Here is a 23,322-nt window from a genome sequence, read left to right on the forward strand (position 1 = left end):
TTTCCTGGACTTTGGGCGCTACATATTATAACAGAAGCGGAGAGGGGATTAAGGGTAAGAGACTGGCTCCTGTCAGTCTTCTTCTGAACACAAAAGACAGATCTCACCTCAAAGGCACTAAGAGTTTATTCTAAGCTAATGCTAAAAACCATGTCCTGGGACCTGAGCAAAATTCAGGTTGCTCTTAATGGCACACTCCACTGTGGAATCGCTACAGGATATGTCCTTAGTCACAAAATCAAAGAGTCATAAATCACTGTGTTTACCAAAGACCTTGGTACCAACAATGGGTAGGAGAGTCACTGCAAAACAGGGAAATCTCTGCCATGGTTTCAGATGCTATCTGATGACATTCTTAGATTCTTGGTTAGTTAGTTGTCTGCTAAATGAATAAATTCCAGATGGGTGTGGTGGTATACACTTAGAGCAGAAGCACTCGGGAGGGAGAGGCGGGCAGGCAGATCTCTTTGAGTTCAAAGCCAAAAAGTTCCAGGACAGTCAGGGCTACATAGAGATTCCCCCCCCCCCCCCGGAGCTGGGGACCGAACCCAGGGCCTTGACCGAACCCAGGGCCTTGCGCTTCCTAGGCAAGCACTCTACCACTGAGCTAAATCCCCAAACCCTACATAGAGATCCTGTCTCTGGTTAATGAACTAAATAAAAATAAATTTTCTTACCTGATGGTCAAGAATACTGGGTCAGTTACGTGTGTTGGATATAAACAGCTACTTAATGGAACTAAAGATACTCAAATATAAATTTGGCTGTGAATCTGCAATAGTCCAACACCCACAATCAGAAAGTTCTAATTAGTCTGCAGAGTCTTCACACACGCGGCTTTTTCAGGGAACCCCAAACACCATTCTTCCCTTCCTGTCCTGTTTACCCCAACGAGTAAAAGTTCTTACAGAATCTGAGGGCATAGAATCCCGGGCAACCTCTTTCGCTTAAGGAGGAACCAAAAGAGATTACATAATAACAAAACGAATCTTACTGTTTTAATTCAGTAGTGATTCTAAAACAAAAGTTTCTTTACAGACTTTCGCACATCCAGATCTGTTTGGAAAGTTTATTCTTCCACATTAGGCATCTATGTTGGAGTACTTGCTTTCCCACAAAGGTAGTCTTGTGCCGTTAAAGATTACAAAATCACAAAATTAATACGACGAGATAATATCTTATGGACTCCTACGCAAGAAAGACACTTAAGAAACAAGTAGCAAGCGCCAAGTGCCAGGTCTGGCTACCACCTCTCCGCTGATTGGCTTGTATGGCTGCAAGAGCAGCTAGGCCTTCGGCTGGCTTCCGAACACGGTTGGCTACTGAAGCCCCACCCCCCTCCCTGATTGGACAAAGTGATAAAGCTAGGATTGGCTGGTGGAGTGAAAGCTGTAGAAGCCAGAGCTCCTGGTATACAGCGGAGATGGCGACTGCAGTCCGGCTGCTGGGGCGGCGAGTTTCCAGTTGGAGACTGCGGCCTTTACCGTCGCCCCTTGCTGTCCCGCAGCGGGCCCACTCGATGTTGCCTGTGGATGATGATATCAACGGGCTAAACGAGGAGCAGAAGCAGGTAGGGAGGCCGGTCCCAGGACCTCATATCCCAGGTCTTACCCAAGCGACTTATGCCTGCCCGGCCTCGGAAACGTTTCTTGGAAGCTGGGGAGAGACACTGTGCACCCTTCTCCCTACTAATATTTATTACCCAGGCCTCTGATTTCATTGTTATCTCTAACGAGGGAAGATTTGTGACAGCAAAGTAGAGGGATTCCTGGCTTTAAACTCCAGCTAGGAGGAGATAAAAAGAGTAAGGACCAAACCTGGAAGACTGGTGGTGTTTGGGGTGGGCAGATTGGCTGGCCCTACTTCTAGTGGCTATCATGAGTCTGCGTCCACTCTAACCTGTTCTCCATATGTATCTATCTCTTTCCTGGGGAATGTATTGCTTTGGGTGGCCTGGACCTACCCTGCCTTATAGACCAGGCTAGCCATGAACTCTAGTAAAACTCTCGCTTCTGCCTCAAGAGTGAGGGGATTAAAGGCGAGGGCCACCATATCTGGCTTTAAACTGTGGGTCTCAATTTATGGTTGATCCATAACTACCAAGGCATTTCAGTGCTTTTTCAGTGGAAGACTCTAAAGAATTCTAAAATGCAGTCTTAAGTTTTTATTCTTCCCCTCTTCAGGGCCTAACACACAAAGATGAAGAAGAGCTTGGTTAACACAGGTTGCATACTCTTGTTGCTGGGTTTAACTCTTCTCTAATGGAAGCCAATGAGGAATTCCCAGGGATGCCGTGGGTCCTGCTATATTTATATTAAGCAACTGCTGTAGATTGCCTAGTGGAATTGCTAAGGAGTGATGGCTTCACACACAGTGTATCTGAGTCAGATGCTACCAATGGCAAGTATTGCTATGAATGTTAACCTCAGTGGAGGAAGAGTGTGGAAACCCCAGGCATCTTCTGTTAGAATCTTCTGGAATTCTAAGGTTCCAGTTTGTTATCCCACTAGGCTGTTGTCTGTTTCCTGAGCTATTTCTTTCTCTGTGTCCTGGGAAACTTACTTTTAGAAGGTAACTTTCCCGCAGCCCTGTTTTTTAAGCATCTGAAACATGGCATTCATGGGGAGTATCATTTTTGTCCCTGTTCCGTCCTATATGAGCAAAGAAATTGGATGTTTGCTAGTTAACTCACTTACCTTTGTAACTTAGTTTTAGATTTACTTGTTTCATGTGTATGAGTGTTTTGCCAAAATGTGTGTATGTATGCCTGGTGCCTGCAGAGGTTAGAAGAGGGTGTCCTACCCCTGGAATTGGAGTTAGGGATGGTTGTGAGCCTCCGTGAGGGTTGGGAATTGAACCTAGGTCATCTCATCAGCAAAAGCAGCATGTCTTAGGTAGGCTTGTTTTTTTTTGTTTTTTTGTTTTTTTTCTTCGGAGCTGGGGACCGAACCCAGGGCCTTGCCCTTGCTAGGCAAGCGCTCTACCACTGAGCTAAATCCCCAACCCCTGGAGGCATTTTCTTAATTGAGGCTTCCTCCTCTCTGATGACTCTAGCTTCTGTCAAGTTGACTAGCCAGCACAACTGACCCCTCGTCAATTTGACACACAAAACACATTACTGTTAAGTCACAACCTTCCTTTTTGATCCCCAAGATCATGCATTAATAAAGACATCACAGTATAAAATGTTTTACAAACTTAAAAAGACTTACAGCCTTACAAATTCAAATACATTAAAAATTGTCTCTTTAAAAACATCCAGTTTTGGGGCTGGAGATATGGTTCAGCAGTTAAGAGCACAGACCACGGGGCTGGGGATTTAGCTCAGTGGTAGAGCGCTTACCTAGGAAGCGCAAGGCCCTGGGTTCGGTCCCCAGCTCCGAAAAAAAGAACCAAAAAAAAAAAAAAAAAAAAGCACAGACCACTTTTCTAGAGGTCCTGAGTTCAATTCCCAGCAACCCCATGGTGGCTTACAACCATCTGCAATGGGATCTGAAGCACGATTCTGGTGTGCATGAATACAGCAACAGTGTACTCACATACATGAAATAAAATTTCTTTTTAAAAGTTTAACAATTTTTTTTAATCCAGTCTCTTTTAAAAACTTGTTTTTAAAAAGTCTATAAAGTCTTCCCGGGCAATGGTGGCGCACACCTTTGATCCCAGCGCTCAGAAGGCAGAGGCAGGCAGATCTCTCAGTTCAAGGCCAGTCTGGTCTACAGAGTTCCAGGACAGCCAGGAAAAAACATATATTGACAAACAAAAACAAACAAAAAAAGTAACAAAAAAAAGTTTAAAGTAAGTTAAACACTTTCTTACTTCAAGAGTAAAGAACCAGGGCACAGTCACAATCAAATCAAACCCACACTCCAACAGAGTAAATAACCCAAATATCCAATATCTGGGATTCACTCATACCCTTCTGGGCTCCTCCAAGGGGCTGGGGTCACTTCTCCAGCTCTGCCCTTTGCAGCACCCACAACTTGTCTTCTAAGCTCTGACAAGCTCCACTTCCTGCTGCCGCTGTTCTTGGTGGTCATCCTGTGGTACTGGTTTCTCTAAAATACTGGGGTCTCTTGCAACTGAGCTGGGCTTCCACCAATAGCCATCTATAGCTCACTTCATGGTGCACAGCCTCAGCCTTTCAATCCTGGGGGGTTAAGTGTAATCCATGACCCTTCAACAAGAGCCTCTCTTGGCTTCTCACAGTGTCAAGGTTCTGCTGCTCTCTATGACCCCTTCATACCTCTAAAACCAGCAGAACCTGGGAGACTGTACCACAGCTTCTGTGTGCTAACTGAGGAAACAGCTCCCAGAAGAATTTGTCTCCATGATGCTGGTCTCTTCCCACACAACACTAACTTCTCAGCTCCAGCATCAATTCTCGTGGCAAAGCAAAGGTTTCACTTTAGTGGTTCCAGTCTTGTTAGTCACAGCGGGTTTTTTAGCCCCAGCTAATCAGAACCACAGATTCTTAACTCAAAAGTGAAATGGCCTCTCAAACCTCCTAGAACTTCACAAGCAAGACCCCTATCCTCTGCATTTTGTTTTATCTTCCAAGACCCCATGGAATAGCTCACCAACCTTTGAAAACTCATCAACTTCTAGTTCAAAGTTCCAGAGTCCTTCCATAATCCTCCCAAAAACAACATGGTCACATCTATCACGCACGCTATCCTGGCACCAATTTCTGTCCTAGTTAGAATTGTAATTGCTTTGATAAAACTCCACGACCAGAAATAACCTGAGGAGGAAAGGGTTTATTTGGCTTACAGTTCATTTGGCTTAGTCCATCGTTGAAGGAGGTCAGGACAGGAATTGAAACAGGGCAGGAACCTGGAGGCAGGAGCTGACGCAGAGGCCACGGAGGGTGCTGCTGCACACTGGCTTGTTCCTCAGCCTGCTTTCTTACAAAAGCCTGGATTACCAGGCCATGGATGGCCCCACCCATCACTAATTAAGCAAGTGCCTAGAGGCTGGAGAGACAGCTTAGCTGCTAAGAGCACTGACTGCTCTTTCAGAGGTCACGAGTTCAATTCTCAGCAACACATGGTGGCTCACAACCATCCGTAATGGGATCTGATGCCCTCTTCTAGTGTGTCTGAAGACAGCTACAGTGTACTCACATACATAAAATAAATTAATCTTTAAAAAAAGAGAAAGTACCTAATTAAATCACTTAAGAAAAATACAGGTTCCAGCTGGCTCTTATGGAGGCATTTTCTCAATTGAGGCTCCGCCTCTGTTGGCCCTGGCTTGTATCAAATCAATATAAAACTAGCTAGTGCATGCTCTTACCCACTGAACCCATTGGTTCACCCTCTCACTTTCCCTTCTAAATCAATGTTGTTTCAGTGCTTTAACCTGAATACTTTAAAGAAGGTTGCCTTCATTTATAGTAGGTGTTCATACGGTTCTTTCTTTTGAGACAGGATGTTGCTGAGTGGCCAGGCTGGCCTGAAAGTTTTAACAATCTTCCTGCCCAGCTTCCTGAGTGCTGGAATTATATATGCAAACCCCTAAATCCAGTTTTATAATGTACCCGCCCCCAAAACACACACCATTTGTGTCTATTCATTGTCTATGGTGTTAGGTTGCACACGGACTTTCCCATGTACTTTGAATGAACATTTGTACGTTGTTGTTTGAACACAACAATAATGTGTGTGTGTCTCTCTCTCTCAGACAGTATCTCACTAGGTACACTGACTGGACTTACACAATCCATCTGCCTGCGTACCACTATAACTAGCTTTCATAGTGTTCTTTTTTTAACAGATTTTTTTTTAAACTGTATTATTGTTGTACGAATCTGTGTGTCTACGTGGAGGTCAGAGGACAACTTTGTAGAGTCTTTTTCCTCTTTCCACCTTTATCTGGGTTCAGGGGGAACCAAACTCAGGTCTTCAGGCTTATAAGGTGAGCGTTTAACCCGCTGAGCCACCTCACCCAGCCCTTCTGTGATGATCTTATGTGGCAGTTCACTAAGAAGGCCATGATGGCATGGCAAACTCTGGCTTCAAATGGGAAGAGGTTAAATATTAAGTTGTGTTCTTGTAGCCAAAGGAAAGATGGAAAAAGGGAAAGGAGGGGGTGCTTATGAATGGAGTTGACCTGGAGCTCTGGCTGCCGGAAGGGGCTTGTGTCACTTAGAGGCTGCGTGAAGTGATTAGGACTGTAATTCTCGTGTTGCCTCATCATATTACTAAACCTCTTCAAGGGAGACTGGCAAGATGAACCAGTGGCCAAAGGCACTTGCCATTAAATCCACTGGCCTGAGTTTGATTCTAAGACCCATATGGTAGCAAGAGAGAACCGACTTCCAGAAGGTGGCCTCCATATATGCTCAATGGCAGCCCCCCATACACACACAAAATAAATACACGAATGTGATTTTTAAAATGAACAACAACAAGAAAAGAAACTCCAAACTCTGTGGCTGTATGGTTGGCAGAGAGGGCTGCGTTGGAGACCTGAGACTCTAATACTCGGGCCTAGATATTTAATGTTCCTGCCAGGAGAATGTCTAACCTCACTGAGTAATCTCTTTTAGCCAGAGTCTCAAGAGATTGACAAGAGTCCAGAATTGAAGGGGAGTGCCTTGGAGAGCAGTGAGCAGGTCCTGGAAAGACACAGAAGAAAGCTGGAGGACAAGCCATGCCGGCTGGCTTAGGGGCATGTGTGTTAAGAAGGCATGGAGTAATTTTATGTAGGGCTGCATTCATCTTAATGCTTGAGGGATTGGGATGCAGGAGTTCAAGTTCATCTCGGACAAAACTCAATCATAAGATCGATAAAATGCTAATGTCTTAATCATTCCCATGATGTCTAAACCAAGAATCTTAAGAGGAGACAATCACTGTCCTAGTTAGGGTTTCTACAGCTGTGATGAATACCATGACCAAAAGCAAGTTGGGGAAGAAAGGATTTATTTGCCTTACAGTTCCACCTTGACAAAGTCAGGGCAGGAACCTGGAGGCAGGAACTGACGCAGAGGCCATGAGTGATTTTGCTTACATGGAGCGATGCTGCTCACTGGTTTGCTCCTCATGGCTTACTCATTCTGCTTTCCTATAGAACCCATGAGTACTCCCCACCCTGGGCTAACCCCACCCACAATAGACTGGGCTCTCTCCCATAGATCACTAATTAAGAAAATTCCCTACAGTCTTGTCTACAATCCTTATAGAAGTATTTTCTTGTTGAGATTCCCTCCTCTCTGATGACTCTAGCTTGTATCAAGTTGATATAAAACTTGCCTGCACAATCACCTCTAAGGAAACATAATTTAGGGGGAGCCCCTTGGCCTCAACCTGATGCTGTGTGGTGAAATTACCTGTGGCCTAGCTCCCAGAATATGCTGTTTCAATCACAGACATTGCTCTCAGTGGCAACCATGTCTTGGTTTCAGTAGTCTCTCTCTCTCTCTCCCTCTAGCTTCGTCATACGATATCTAAGTTCGTTCAAGAGAACCTGGCCCCCAAGGCCCAAGAGATTGATCAAAGCAATGACTTCAAGAACCTGAGAGTGAGTTGCAAGGGTGAGGGTGAAAGTGAAGGCCTCTAGGACACTGCTGCCTGCAGTTGTGCCTAGAAAGAAGGCCACTGCCTCCTGGTGACAGGGGCCTTGTGAATAAGAGTATATCCCCTTTCTCTGAACGGTCTTGTTCTGGCCACAAGTGACTAACTGCCTTCTCATAACTCACCCCACTGTTCTGTTGGCAGGAGTTCTGGAAGCAGCTGGGAAGCCTGGGAGTCCTGGGCATCACAGCCCCCGGTGAGTTTGGCTTCTTTCCCTAAAGAGAACTATCTCTGTGGCCCAAACAGGCAGGAAGGAAGTGTGCCAGCATGGTGGCACACTCTTGTAATCCCAGCAATACTCAGGGGGGATGAAACAGGAGGACTGCACTAAGTTCAAGGCCACCCTGTGCTATACAGTAAGTTCCAGACCAGCCTAGGCCTCAAAATGAGACCCTAATTCAGAAAAACAAAAGCAAGGGGCTGGAGAGAAGGCTCAAGCTAAGCTTGCTGTGTAACATGAGGGATAGAGCTCAGATCTCAGCACTATCACTCAGGCCTATCCCACCGACACCTGTAATCCCAACACTGAGTGGGGCTGAGACTGGGTGCTTGCTGGGGCTCACTAACTACTAGTCTAGACAAAAGACACAAGTTCCAGGTTCATTGAGAGACCCTACCTCAAAAAACAGGGTAGAGACTGAACAGAAGATGCCCAGTATCTTCCCCTGGCCTCCATGCTGTACATAGTGTTTGCATTCACATACACATATGTGTATCATACACATACATACACACACACACACACACACACACAGAGGGGAAGGAGGTGGGGAGGGAGGGAGAGAGGGAGAGGGAAAGGGAGAAGTCAAACAGGAAGAGAAGGGAAAATATCATTCCCAAAGAACTTCCTCACCCTCGAATCTGAGGCAGTATCCATTGACTGTAAGACCAGAGCAGACATTCTTACATCATTAGTGATGGCTGAAGGCAGGGTCTCTCAGACCTCTGCTTCCTGTGGAATCTGCATGCTCTCCAGAGTCCTATAGGACTTGTCTTGGGGGGATTTAGAAAATTTTAAGTCAAACAACTGCCCCAGTAGATCAGTTTTCTCTCAAAGTTTCCTAAGCTCTGTTGCACTAGTAGCCTGTAAACAGAAATCATTAGGAAAAGCAGGTCCCAGAGGGACACGGCCTAAGTAAGTCCCCTTCTTACAGCTTGTCCAGGGCTCATTTGGGGTCAGAAATGGGACTAAGAAGGGTGTCTGGATCCTCAGATATGTGGTCATATGATGTGTTTTAATAGGTTCTTGGGGCTGCCCAACATCCTCTGTGGGTGCTATGACTTGTTTGAGGTGGGGAAAGGCAGGGAGCTGGTATGTTCTGTTCTGTGCCTTCTAGAAAAGACCCTGCCTGGGTTGTACCAGTGCATGAGCACTGGCCTCCTCATCCAGCCACACTCCTGGGGCATGAGAGCAAAACAATTCATTTTTATCCTTTTATTCTTTCCTAAACAGTAAAGAACAATTGCTTCTAATCCCATACTTAGAAGGGTAAGGCAGGGAGACTGGGGCCAAAGCCAACCTAAACAATAGAGTTAAGACCCCGGATCAAAAAATCGGTTGTGGTGGCCATGTGGCTGGAGAAATGGCTCCATGGGTGAAGAGCACTTGTTGCTCTCACAGAGGATCCACCTTCAGTTCGCAGCATTCATTTGGAGGTTCACAGCCATCCCCAGACTCCAGTTCCCAGAGATCGGACAAGCAAGGGCACCAGGCTTGCACCAGGCTTGCACATGGCTACACACAGGCTTGCACACGGCTACACACAGGCTTGCACATGACTACACACAGGCTTGCACACACCTAACACAGGCTTGCACACACCTACACACAGGCGAGCACTCATGCGAACAAAATAAATCTAAACAACTTTAAGGAAAAACAAGCTAACAACTATTTGTCTAAAACATGTCCTATTTATAATAGTGAATGGTATATAGGGGCTTCAGTGGATGTGGGCAGGTGCATATACATTATATTGCCATTTTTCTAAGAGATATCACTGGATTTGGCATCTGGGATGGGACTGGAAACCAGAGATGCTGGTGATGGTTAGACTGGTGTTTGTATATTTCACCTTGTATCCTCCTGGGGTACATAGGTCCTGGGGTTTGAGTTGGCCTTGAAAAGTACAATGATTCACGTAGACCATGTCAGTGTGAGGGACTCTGGGGTAGAGACTATTGGGAACCGCCAAACAAGATTTTCTTTTCGCTTTGAGGGTTTATGATCCACCCAACATAATGTGCTTCTGAATTACAATATATTTAATGGAACAAATGGTTAAAATCAGTGGGCGAAACTAGGCGGTGTGGCAAACACCTGTAACACCAGCTCCTGGGGGAAAGACGTAGGAAGGTTGTAGGTTCAAGGCCAGCAGAAGCACATGAGACCCTGAGGGAGAGATTGAGGATATATAGGTCATTTGCTAGAATGTTCAAGTGTCCCCAACATGGCAGAAAGTGGTGCCTGAAATCCCAATACTCAGACATAAGGCAGAAAGAACAGAAGTTTGAGAAGAAACATGAAAGCAAGAAAAGAAAAAGAGAAATAAAGAAAGGAATCTGGGGTCAGAGTGTAGCTTATGGAGTGTATGCTTGGTGTGAAGCCTTAGGTTTGATCCCCAGAACCTAAAAAAAAAAAAAAAAAAAAAAAGAAACCTGATAAAAGCCTTTTAAGTGGACACTTTAAGTGATGATGCATGCCTTTAATCCCAGCACTATGGGAGGCAGAGACCGCCAGATATCTGAGCCTAGTCTACAGAGTGAGTTCCAGGATAGCCAGAGCCACACAGAGAAACCCTGTCTCAAAAAACAAAAGAAAGGGCTGGAGAGATGGCTCAGTGGTTAAGAGTACTGGCTGTTCCTCCAGAGGCCCTGAGTTCAATTCCCAGCAACCACATGGTGGCTCACAACCATCTGTAATGGGATCCAATGCCCTCTTCTGGTGTGTCTGAAGACAACTACAGTGTACTCATATACATAAAATAAATAAATAATTCTTAAAGAGAGAGAGAGAGAGAGAGAGAGAGAGAGAGAGAGAGAGAGAAAGAAAGAAAGAAAGAAAGAAAGAAAGAAAGAAAGAAAGAAAGAGAAAGGAAAAATGGAGGGAGAAAAGGAAAGAAGGGAGGAAGCAACCAAGCCAGGGCTATTATTTGTACTGGGGATTGAACCTACGGCCAGACTAGTCCTAACACTGAACTACATCTCCCTATGCCCCCACCCCTTTCCTGTTATTTTATCTTGAGACTGGGCCTCACTACGTTGCCCTAGCTGGCCTTGAAGTCACCCTGTAGGCAGGTAAGACTGTGGCCCACCTGAAGGACACGTTTTGAAGACTCTGCTTCCCAGAGTCCCTTCTGAGAGCTGGAGCTGTGTCTCCCTTGCCTAGAGCACTGGGCAGAAGAGCATTTCACACAGGCAGCGGAGCTAAGGGACCAGGGGACCAGATACTTTGATTTTCTTGGAACAGTTGTCAGAGAAAACATTTTTTCTTTTCTGTTTTCTTTTCTTTATGTTTCCTTTCCTTCTTAATTTTTGAGATAGGGCCTCAGATAGCCCAGGCCAGCACTGAGTTTGCTATGTAGTCAAAGATACCATTTAACGCATGCTCCTCCCACCTCCACTTTCCAAAGTCTGGGGTTACAGGTGTGTGCTACTGGGCCTGCCCTGTACGTGTCTCTGTGTATAGGTGTGTGTGCACGCACATATGTGTTTATGCATGCCTGTGTATTTATGCTGCATCTATATGCATCTTTTTCACTTTGTTCCCAAGGCTATGCTATAAAATCTCACCTTTGGGCCACAGAGTTGGCTCAGTTGTTAAGAGTACTTCCTGGTCTTCCAGAAGACCCAAGTTCAGTCCTTGCTATTCACCTGGGGTGGATCACAACCACTGTAACTTTAGTTCTAGGGCAGTGGTTCTCAACCTCCCTAATACTGCAACCCTGTAATATAGTTCCTCATGCTGTGAGAACCCCCAACCATAAAATTATCTTTGTTGCTACTTTGTAACTGCAATTTTGCTACTGTTATGAATCGTAATGTAAATATTTTTCAAGATAGAGGTTTGCCAAAAGGGTCCTGACCCACAGATTGAGAACTGCTGCTCTAGGGGATCCAAGAGGGTTGGTTCTCTGAGGGCACCCATACACTTGCCATAAATACACACACAGATAAGTGAAAAAGACAGATTAGACTTCATAAAAGTCTCATCTTCTTGCGGCCTCTGCACATGTACAGTCTGTAACTGGGTTTTTGGTGCTCTGAACGTAGCCCCCTTCCCACCCACTCCCCTGTGTTCCCTTGCCTTCTTCCTTCATCCATCTGCTTCTGCCTTCTGTAACTTCTAGAAGAATGGGTGCTCAGGTTTTTGCTTGTCCTCACTGAAGATGTCTGGGATAAAGGCAGTGTTGGGGATGATGGTCCTCTGGACTGCACTTCGCCCACTGGCAGCAGCAGAACCAGCTGTGCGACCTAAGCAGAGCCCCTGGCAACCGCCTTCCACCCTTGCATATAAGATTCCTGTCTGGGGGGGTTGGGGATTTAGCTCAGTGGTAGAGCGCTTGCCTAGGAAGCGCAAAGCCCTGGGTTCGGTCCCCAGCTCCGAAAAAAAGAACCAAAAAAAAAAAAAAAAAAAAAAAAGATTCCTGTCTGGGTTCCAGTGTAACCTGGCTGCCTTTCTGCTTCCCCACTGTCTCACTCCCAGTTCAGTATGGTGGCTCTGGCCTGGGCTACCTAGAACATGTGTTGGTGATGGAAGAGATATCCCGGGCTTCAGCAGCTGTGGGGCTCAGCTATGGCGCTCACTCCAACCTCTGCATCAACCAGATTGTCCGCAATGGGAATGAGGCACAGAAAGAGAAATATCTTCCCAAGGTGAGGAGACAGGGATGGAGAAGCTCACAAGGACTCAACACAACACCCTATGACAAGTTCTCCCCTTGGTGAGGGCCAAGCAGATTCCCCCTCTTGGCTTACTGCCACAAGCTACATATAACTAGAAAGGGGACTGATGCCGCTTTAAAATACGTAAGTCAAAAAATGTGAATAATTGAAGGGCTGGAGAGATGGCTCACTGGGTAAGAACATTGACTGCTCTTCCCAGAGGACCCAAGTTCAGTGCCCAGCACATATACATGGTGGCTCACAGCCCTCTGTGATCCCCCGTGATCTCATCCCCTCTTCCGGCCACTTTAAGCACTGCAACACATGCAGGTGAAACAAGGTGGAAAGCGATAGAGGAAGATAATCAGCATCGACCCCCTACTCTCCACATGCATGAGTACATATGTGCCTGTGTGCCTCCCTCAAAGGCACACGTCCACATACAAACATACCGAAAAAAAGGAAAGAAAGAAAGAAAGAAAGAAAGAAAGAAAGAAAGAAAGAGGGCAGAACTTAACTTGTGGGTTGGATGATTGACATTTGACAAGGACCTTAAAAAATTAAATTTAATCCTAGCACTCAGGAGGCAGAAGCAGTTTGATGCCAGCCTGGTCTACAGAGTGAATTCTAGGACAGCCAGGGCTACATAGAAGAAACCCTCTCTTGAAAAAAAAAGGGGGGGGGGGTGGCTGGAGAGATGGCTCAGTGGTTGAGAGCACCGATTGTTCTTCCAGAGGTCCTGAGTTCAGTTCCCAGCAGCCGCATGGTGGCTCACAACCATCTGTAATGGGATGCTCTCTTCTGGAGTGTCTGAAGAGAACTACAGTGTACTAACATATAAATAAAATAAATAAATCTTTAAAAAAAAGAGAGAGAGAGAAAGAAGGAAGGAAAGAAAGAAACAAAGAAAGAAAGGAAATGAGCCTCAGCCGTCAGCACAGTGACTTGTGACATATGTAGTTTCAGCTGCTTTGGAGACAGAAGCTGGAGGATTTGGCAAGACCCTATCTCAAAAAACAACTAAGCCAGTGAGATGGCTTAGTGCGTAAATAAATAAATGTGCCTGATGAGCGGAGTTTGATACACATGATAGAAAAAGAACCAACTCCCACAAATTGTCCTCTGATAGACACACATAGTAGCCTATGTGCACACAGAGAACAAAAGTGTTTAAAATATAAAGGTGGAGGGGTAAGGGGAGGACTCAATGGTTCAGTTCCTTGCTTAGCATGTATGAGACCCTGGAGCCAGTCCCAAGCACTGCCAAAAAGTGGTGAAGCAGGAATAGAAAGAAGGGAGGCCCTGTAGATACTCGCTTTGCTCTGGGGGCAGTTTGAATGTGGGCAAGAAGAGGCAGTCCCCGGGAACTACTGCAGGGTACTTCCCAGTCCTAAGAAAACCGGTTTTGGTTTACCTTGTAGCTCATCAGTGGTGAGTTCATCGGAGCCCTGGCCATGAGTGAGCCCAACGCTGGCTCTGACGTTGTCTCCATGAGGCTGAAAGCAGAGAAGAAAGGTAAGGCCACTTGCCATGAGGCATCTGGAAAAGACAGAAAAACAAACTCAGAGAAAGGGAGTAGCAGTTGGGAGTTGGCTCCTCTGGGCTTCCGTACTAGTTCTTAGCAGAGTGGCGGCCGCCTATGGACTGACTGCTGAACCAGGATAAGAGACTTCCACAAACAGCCAATTCCTGCCCTGCCCTTTAGGAGATCACTACGTTCTGAATGGCAACAAGTTCTGGATCACCAATGGCCCTGACGCTGATGTCCTAGTTGTCTATGCCAAGACAGACTTGACTGCTGTGCCTGCGTCTCGGGGCATCACAGCCTTCATTGTGGAAAAGGTGAGTGTGGTGGGTGTGGCCTAGAGAGACTCCACCTCTAATGAAGTGACAGAGGTGACTAACTCACCCCTTCCAGCTGGTCAAGGTACAGGGTTCTGTGCTCCGCTCCCAGGAGCTGGTGGGTAAGCAGAGACTGAAGATGGCAGCCTGAAAGTCAAGTCTGGTACTGGCCATGTGGCTCAGTGGTAGAGCAGACCCTGGGTTCAGTTTTCAGTTACAAGAAAAACAAACAAACAAAAACCAGAGAGGCTGGGTCAAGTTTGAAGACAGTAAAACTGTCCACAGAGTTGAGGAAGAGGAAAATGGAAAGGAAACCACGAGATATTTTTTCCTGAGCTGAGCAGGAACTGTGGGGGAGACTGAGGCTTGGGTGGGACTGCAAATGATAGTTTGGACACTATACCTCTGATAAAGGTAAAGATAAGGTACATTAGGAGTTAAGTTAAAGCTCCAGGGTTCCATTTGAGGTTTACTTTTGTTGCAAACAAATCGAGCCACACAAGGTGACATGTATTTGTGATCTGAGCAGCACTTGGCAGGCAGACAGGGCATAAGTCTGAGGCTAGCCTGGTCTTCGTAGTGAGACCAAGGCTATATATATAGCAAGACTCTATCTCAGAAAATAAAAATAATAAGCAAAGTTTTCAGTATAGAGAGAAGAAAATCAGGAAGACTTTTTGTTGCTTTGTTTTCAATTGTTTTAAGATGGGGTCTCATCGTGTAACTCTGGCTGGCCTAGAACTCATTGTATAGCCCAGACTTGCCCTGAACTAACAGAGGTCCGTTTGCCTCTGCCTCCCAAGTACTGGGATTAAAGGCCCGTGCCCCACTCTGGAAAAAGTTTTAAAAATATATATATATATATATATATATATATATATATATATATATATATATATATATATATATATATATATATAACTTTAGGCAGCCAGTGTTGGCTTCATGCCATCTGCCTATGATGATGATGAAGGAAGCAGGTGCCACTTAGGCCTGGGGACCCAGCTGCAGGGGAATACTAGAGAGTTTAAATACGCAGTGCAAAGATTGGCAGCACAGATTAAGGGGTGGGGGAGTAGCTAAGAAAGGACCTGGAGGTAACAGGGAGCAGTATGTCAGTGCCTCCCGGGGGCACTTGGCAACAGTGTATCTGACTCATTTGGGTCAAAGCATCTAGGTTGGAGTTGGGATCCTTTACGGTCAGGTGGTGAAGGAACGAGAGGCAGACTGGCATGGGCCAGTGAGAGCATCTTAGCCCTGAGAGAGTGAGGAGAGCTGGGAACTGAATGTTTCATTGAGAAAATTGCTCCCCTGAGAACCGGGAGAAACAGGCTGGCCACAGAGGAGTTGAGAACAAGATTGCTTTAGTGGGAAGACTGGAGTTTTGCATCCAGAGTGAGAACTCAGGAGTGAGACGCCAGCACACTGGGCCGGTAGCAAAGCCTGGAGGTAGAGTAAGCTTTCCCTTTATTAGGCCCCCTTGCGGCAAGTCTAACCAGGGCCTCCTTTGGTTTCCTGTGAAGGATATGCCTGGTTTCAGCACCTCGAAGAAGCTGGACAAGCTAGGCATGAGGGGCTCCAACACCTGTGAGCTAGTCTTTGAAGACTGCAAGGTTCCTGGTAAGTGTCCAGAGAATAAGGGAGTCCCTGCCCTGACAACTTTGCAAGTTGGAAAAACCCATCACACCATTACAGAGGTTCATGGCCATCATCTGCCCCATGATATGCAGTTGGACTGTGGGCCTGGAGCTGCTAGACAGCTGTCCTGGCCACAGACCCTGCTGCTGTCTGCTTGCCTGCCTAGGTGAAGGATGGGGTTTCTTCTGTGGGTCCCAGCCCTTCCTAGCCTCATCTACTGATGTCCTTCAGACTTCTGTGCACTGATTATACAGCCCATGTGGGAGTCTGACTCTGTCATAAATAACCCGACCACAGCAGGTTAAAGGAAAAGAAATTATCTTGACTCATGGTTTTAGGTGTCAAGCCTCTGGTCCTTTGGCGCCATTGTTTCTGTACCTATGGTGAGGCAGAGAATGAGGAGAAAGGGACTTGGGAGAGAACTGCTTATCTTATAGAAGTCAAGTAGCAGTGATAGAAGAGGCCAGAGTCCCTTTAGACTCTCAAGGACACATCCCGGTGGCCAGTTTCCCCTGGAGGTTCTTCCTCTGAAAGTTTCTGTTGTCTCCGTTAATGCTATCAAATTATGAATCCATCATCAGGTTAATCCATTGAGTAGTCAGCCCTCACAATTCAGTCATGTCCCAAACCTCACCTCGGAACACTGCTGCCCCAAGAGCCAGGCCCTCAGCACACACTAGCTCACAGCAGAGCTCCCTGCCCAAGCCACACCACTCTGAATGACACTCGATAATGAGGCTAAAAGCCCATCTGAATAAATTGACAGAAGCCAGGCTCGATGAAGGAAAGGTAATTTGATTTTTGCAGGAATAGTTTCTCCCTGTACTGTATCTGAAAACGTGACACCATGTAGCACTGTGAGAGAGCTGAGGGCGGAGAGCTGGTCCTCAATTAGGACTGCTTTGTGCATCAGCCATAAACCGTCCTGAAATAATATGCTGTGGACAGGAGTCTCTAGGAAGGGAGATCATCCAAACTCATCTTTGTAAAATGGAAAAAAATTTATCCACCAGCCTTAAAAGCAGTTAGGCTGTCAGGTTTCTATACCCGGTGTTCTGCCCACACCTCCCAAGTCCTTATTAGAGGGAGTAGGAGCTCAGTAGCTTCTGTCACTTGCACCCTAACTCATAGCTTTTGTGAATGTCGTTGAGAGGTGACCCTGCAGACAACCTCAGGCACTGAGTTCTCTGATTTCTACATTAGTAGACACTGAGTGTGGAAGGAAGCGAAGAGGGACAGGGTGACCTCTAAACCAATCAGATCTCCTTCTTCCTCATCCTAGGGGTCCAGGGCAAGAAAGGAAAGATCTGTAGTGTTGTGGATGGGGTGTGTGTGTGTGTGTGTGTGTGTGTGTGTGTGTGTGTGTGTGTGTGTGTGCGGGGGTGGGGGGTCCTAAAGCTCCAATTCTGGCTGGAAGTGGCAAAGTTGATCTTTTCCTCTCTTGAAACCCTAGTTGAAGGTTGAGTGACTCACTTTTGTGCCCTGTGTGACATGGTACCTTTTATCAACGTAAGGAGGCCATGCACAGCCTCTGACTTCAGTTTACCCTGCAGCTGCTAACATCCTGAGCCAAGAGAGTAAGGGTGTCTACGTACTGATGAGCGGGCTGGACCTAGAACGCCTGGTGCTGGCAGGTGGACCCCTTGGGTAAGTGTAAGGGGGCTGGAGGCCTCCTGGGTAAGCACAGAGCTTCACCAGCGTGAGGCTGGGAGTGGTACCTGAGATCTGCAGCTCTTGTTAAGTTAGCAGCTTTGCCCTGGTATGAGCAGAGGTGCAGGAAAGGTACTGCGTGGTCTATCCTCTGTCCTAGAGAATCGCCTCCTACATTTAATTTCTTCTTCACCCAGAAGGGAAATGGCATTAGGCGACAGATGGCAGGTGAGGCCTGAGAAGCCGCTCTGTTTAATCACTGTGGTTGTGAAACCAGAGGCGCAGACTCTGACAGCTGCCTGCTGCCCACCACACCTTCTTGATCTCCTCGGACGGTGCATGGGGCTGGGCAGGCAGTGCTGCGGCTGAGCAGGGAGTTTCTCAGGTTCCTTTACCTTTTTTTCTGGTACTTCAGTTCCTCACCCTCCACCTCAGCCCTCAGACTTGATCCTCTGACATACTGCTCTCCCCACTTAACAACACAACTCCATAGCTTCCTCCTTTCTGGCAGGATCATGCAGGCTGTCCTGGACCACACCATTCCCTATTTGCATGTGAGGGAAGCCTTTGGCCAGAAGATCGGCCAATTCCAGGTGAGTGAAATAGTTGCTGAAATGTCTTCTCCCACTGGAAGGTTTTCTGTTGGGATGATGAGGTCGTCAAGCACTGTGCGATGGCCGTTGTCCTTCTCTTACAAAATGAGCCTGAGTTCACAGGACAGCTCCTTCCTACTCAGCCTGGCTTTGGAGGTTCATCACACTGATCTGCCCATTCCTAGTGGAGATGAGTGAACCAGACACTGTAAGGCCGGAAGGTGAAGCATGCAGAATATTGGGGCTTAGGAGAACAGGGACTGTCTTTCTAATCCTACCTTTCTGTCTTAAAGAGGCTGCTAGAAGCTCGGCACACGAGGGGCAGCTCTTTGGCCTCATCTCCTAGAGCCGTTCCCATCTCTGTTGTCCTAAGCACGTCTCATCTCTTCTTTCTGCCCTGGTTCTTCATCCCTGGCAGTCAGGAGTGTCCCAGCATGTTGACCTGTTGGCTCCTTTTGTCCCCAGCTGATGCAGGGAAAGATGGCTGACATGTACACCCGCCTCATGGCATGTCGACAGTATGTCTACAATGTCGCCAGGGCCTGTGACGAGGGCCACATCACTGCCAAGGTGAAGGCCGACTGAGGGAAGAAGAGGTGGGGCGGTGGGTTATCTACTGGGATGGGTGTCACGGTGTCCTAGTCAGGACCCTGCTGAGCGGAGCCTCCTTCCACAGGACTGTGCTGGTGTGATTCTGTATACAGCCGAGTGTGCCACACAAGTAGCCCTGGATGGCATTCAATGTTTAGGTGAGTGGCCCCCAACTCCACTCCTGGGATCCCTCTCCACTCCTCACTCTGCTTAAGCCAGCCACACCCACGATGGCCCCTTTAGGCTCATCTGCCCACTGTGAAGAAGAAAGGGACGTTTTTATAATGGCAGTCAGTAAATAAGTGGATGTTTATTATTTTAAGTGGGTTGGAGTGGGACCTGGAGACACAGTTGTTAAGAGCACTGGTTGCAGGGGTTGGGGATTTAGCTCAGTGGTAGAGCGCTTGCCTAGGAAGCACAAGGCCCTGGGTTCGGTCCCCAGCACCGGAAAAAAAAGAACCAAAAAAAAAAAAAAAAAAAAAAAAAAAAAAAGCACTGGTTGCTCTTCTAGAGGACCCAGGTTCTATTCCCAACACCACCTGGCAGCTCACAACCATCTGTCACTGAAGTTTTGTGAGAACCAACATTCTCTCGTGTCCTTTGAAAGCACCAGGCATGAATATGGTGCACAGACAAACAAGCTGGCAAAACACCCATATATGTAAAATCAGTGTGTGTGTGTGTGTGTGTGTGTGTGTGTGTGTGTGTGTGTGTGTAAGAGAAAAATAGCCAGGTGGTAGTGATATACACCTTTAATCCTAGCACTAGGGAGGCAGGTGGATCTCTGAGTTTGAGGCCAGTCTGGTCTATAAAGTAAGTGAGTTCCAGGACAGCCAGGGCTACACAAAGAAACCCTGTCTTAAAAAGGGGGGGAGGGGCAGTTGGGAAGAGGCTGCCCTTCTGTTCCTGGCATAAGGTTATCAGGAGAGAGAAGCCTTGGGTGGAGCAGCCTTGTTCACTGTTGGCCCGTGGTGAAGGGTACAAGCTTAGGTTTGAAACCCACCTCTCTTGCTCATGTCAGCCACCGAGTCTGCAATTGGGGAACAGTAGGGTACAGAGGACTCTCTGTGTAGCCCTGGCTGTCCTGGATCTCATTCTATAGACCAGGCTGGCCTTGAACTCACAGAAATTCAACTGCCCCTGCCTCCTGGAGTGCTGGGACTAAAGGTGTGGGCTACCACTGGCTGACTGTTTTTTCCTCCTGCATTTTTTTTTCTTTTCTTTTTTCGGGGCTGGGGATCGAACCCATCTCCTGCATTTTTTAAATGGAGTCTCTATATGTGAGTGTGGTGTAGCAGAGGATGGTTTAGCACTTCCCGTCCTCTGCCCACATCCAAGTACTGGGACTTTCAGCGCACATGCCACCACACCCGTTTGAATAGTGCTTTGAACCCAGGGGATTGAATGGGGAACTTAGGACATGTTAGGGGGCCACTTTACAGCCCCAGCCCCAGATTTTGCCCTTTCTTTGTGAGGGTCCTGAGCATCTGGGAGACTTTCTAGACTAACCCTACTGTGCTTTCCTGACCCCAATAAGGTTCCCTCGAAGCCTTTGCTTCTGTTTAATCAGACCTCCTGCACAGCCTGTATATCCTGGGGTGACTATTGGTTCAATCAATAGACCAAAGATATTCAGAAAAGGCAGGGCACAGTACTGCACTAGGGAAACTGAAACAAGAGGATTGCAGTGAGCTTCAGAGCAGCCTGGGCTACATAGTAACTTCTTCGCCAGCCTGGGATGTGGTTTCTCCAAGCGTACACAAAGCCCACACCCCAGCACTGTATTAACCAGATTACAAATTAATCCCAGAACTCAGGAAGTTGAGGGGAGAGAGTCACAAGTTCAGGTCATCTTTGCTATATTGTGAGTTATAGGCCAACCTCGGATATGACAGACTCTGGCTCAAAAAGTAAATGGACGGAAGGGAGGGAGGAAGGAAATATTCAGAAAAGAAAATTCTATCAGTATTTTGGGATTTTTGCCAGCACTGAAAAAGAGGACCAGCAAATGAATCCTTGGGTTGAGGAGCTGCTGAGCCTGACAAACTTGAGTTTTGTCCTCAGGACCCACGTGGTGAAGAGGTCAAACTGACACATGTCACACACCTCTGACTTCTACATGTCTGCCAGGGCACACATGCATGCACACACATATACACAAAATAAATAAATGTAAAAGAAAAAACGTTGTACCTGAACTGCACATAGACCCCTTTTCTTGCCCTGATTCTCTCAAACATTCCAATACAGCAGCTGTTTAAATGGTGCTTATGTCTCATTAGATATAAAATAACCCAGAGATATTCAAAATATGAACTGGGATCATAACTCAGAGGTAGCATTTGTGTAGAGTGTGTGAGGCCCATGCTTGATCCCTGGCACAGAGAAACAGGGAGGGGGGGAGGGGCGAGAGTCACAGGAATGCATGTAGGTTACATGGGAAGGAACCAATCCTTGACAGTCCTGGAGGATCTATTTGCTTCCTCACTTCACCCCCTGCCTTCAGTTCTGTCCTTTCTCTCCCCACATCTGCTTCACAGGTGGAAATGGCTACATCAATGACTTCCCCATGGGCCGCTTTCTTCGAGATGCCAAACTGTACGAGATCGGAGGTGGGACCAGTGAGGTGAGGCGGCTAGTCATTGGCAGAGCTTTCAACGCAGACTTCCGCTAACCTGGGGCCATCACCCTGCTCCCAGCAGCAGGAGACCTTTGGAAGCAGAGACGTGGCAGCCCTCTGACTTGGCTAAGGAAGCTCTGCTGCTCAACTGCCCTCCTCTTGCCAGCCCTCTGCTCTTCGTGAAGTCGGATTCTCCAGCCGTGCCAGCCAGTCAATCAAGAAAGCCTAAAATTCGGTCCCCAGCTCCGGAAAAAAAAAAAAAAAGAACCAAAAGAAAGCCTAAAATGGCTGCTAAAAGGACTTTGGCTTTTCTGGGGTTTGCAGGGAGGGTAACAGTGTCTGCGCCCTTGTTCTCTACTTCTGAATGTAGTAACCTCACCCTCTGGGGTAGCATATGACAGGTACCCAACTCCTTTTCGTGGGCAAGCCTCTGGCAGGGGAGCTCTTTCTGTTGCAATGTAACAGAGGCATTGCCTCTTTCAATTGTCAGATACTTGTGGTCTCTTTTCTTGAGGAAAAGGCAAAAACCATGTCCTTCTTAGCTGTTTCCCCAAGAGCTAGCTAGACAGTTCCAGAATGCCTGTGTGGCAGACCCATGAAGGGCAGAGTCCACAGTCTAGCCAAGACAACTTGGAGATTGGCTCCCTGGTGTGGCTGAGTGTCTACATCACTCCGTCACAGGCTAGCACTGGGCCTGCTCACGTGACCTTCTGCAGCTGCCTGACTCCGGTGGCCCAGCTTAGGTTGCCTGGCTCAACTCCAGCCTTGCTGTCTATGTATATTTCTCTAGACGCCCTGTGGCTAATTTTGTTACAACCACACAGGCTCTGCTGCCATTTTGTATTAAACATACTGCAAAGTAAACCCTGCTGTGACCCTGTCTGCTCTGAGTGCCCTTGAAGAGTCTGCCCTTCAGTCTGACCTTTGGTAACAGGACAGGAGGCCCGAATAGGAAGATCTCAGACACTAACTTCCCAGTGACTTTTCTTTTTCTTGTGTGTGACATTGTACCTGGGCCTAGGCAAGCACTGTAACACTGAACCAGCTCCTTACCCCAACAGCTTCTCCATGGTTTTTACTTCAGTCTCCCGGTAACCGAGACTAGCTTTGAACTAAGACCCCAAACAATAGATCTGCCCCTATCTCTTGAGTGCTGGGATTACAGGCACAAGCCACATGCACCCCCTGTGCTTTTTCTTTTCTTTTCTTTTTTCTTTTTTTCAGAGCTTGGGGACCACTGAGCTAAATCTCCCAACCTCCCCCCCCCCGTGCTTTTTCTTAAAGGAAGGGCATGGGGGTCAAGTGTGGGAAGACAAGGGGAGAGTCTTAAGTTTCTGGAGGCCATCCTTGAGAGTTTTTTTTTTTGGATTTGGGGAGGTTTTCTTGTTTTTTGCTTTCATTTTTGTTTTTGATTCAGGGTCTAACCTGTAACTCAGAATCCTCCTGCCTCTGCCTTCTGCCTGCCAAAGTTATAGGTATGAACCACCATACCTGGCACATCTCCGAGTTTTGTTTCTTCTGTCTCACTATATATATATATATTTAATGCACCTTGGACTCAAGGATCCTCCTGTCTCTGCCTTTGGAGTTCTAAGGTTAAAGTAATGTGCAACCACCATGCCCAGACCAAACTCTGCAGGGGTTTTTGTTTTGTTTTGTTTTAATATCTGACTCTTTCAAGGTCAGAATTGGAGCTAGCATCCAAATGGGCTAGCAGCAGAAACATCCCAACCTTGAGTTGTCACAGATAGCGCCCTAGCAGTGGATTACCACATCCATCTGAGTTCCCAAAAATAAAACTGGTTTTCCTGGCTCCCAGCCCAGCAGTGCTGAGCCCAGGCTGAGGGCTGAGGGCTGAGACAGGTGGAGTTCGCGCTTTACCGACCCCAATCCAGTCTCATCTTAAGAGGACGTCCCAGAGCTC

At 47.0% G+C, this 23,322-nt stretch overlaps 1 protein-coding gene across 1 annotated transcript; it reads left to right on the top strand.

Moving 5' to 3' along the window:
- Window positions 1-1,418: 1,418 nt before the first annotated feature.
- Ivd (isovaleryl-CoA dehydrogenase) lies at window positions 1,419-21,887 on the top strand. Its single transcript, NM_012592.2, has 12 exons — window positions 1,419-1,570; window positions 7,438-7,527; window positions 7,725-7,776; window positions 12,286-12,455; window positions 13,886-13,979; window positions 14,170-14,306; window positions 15,830-15,926; window positions 17,498-17,591; window positions 18,106-18,187; window positions 18,653-18,757; window positions 18,864-18,936; window positions 21,319-21,887. Exons 1-12 carry the CDS (start codon window positions 1,424-1,426, stop codon window positions 21,450-21,452), a joined length of 1,275 nt encoding a protein of 424 aa, NP_036724.1. The 5' UTR covers window positions 1,419-1,423; the 3' UTR covers window positions 21,453-21,887.
- Window positions 21,888-23,322: the final 1,435 nt, after the last annotated feature.

The sequence above is a fragment of the Rattus norvegicus genome, chromosome 3, assembly GCF_021556685.1.
Source record: "Rattus norvegicus strain SHRSP/BbbUtx chromosome 3, alternate assembly SHRSP_T2T, whole genome shotgun sequence".
Taxonomy (NCBI): domain Eukaryota; kingdom Metazoa; phylum Chordata; class Mammalia; order Rodentia; family Muridae; genus Rattus; species Rattus norvegicus.

What these genes read in the sequence shown, in the direction of transcription:
- Ivd (NM_012592.2), top strand. Translation starts at nt 1,424, where the DNA reads ATGGCGACTGCAGTCCGGCTGCTGGGGCGGCGAGTTTCCAGTTGGAGA. An exon ending in CCTGGGCATCACAGCCCCCG is followed by an intron (nt 7,777 to 12,285) that starts GTGAGTTTGGCT and finishes TCTCACTCCCAG; the next exon opens with TTCAGTATGGTGGCTCTGGC. An exon ending in CTGGCAGGTGGACCCCTTGG is followed by an intron (nt 17,592 to 18,105) that starts GTAAGTGTAAGG and finishes CCTTTCTGGCAG; the next exon opens with GATCATGCAGGCTGTCCTGG.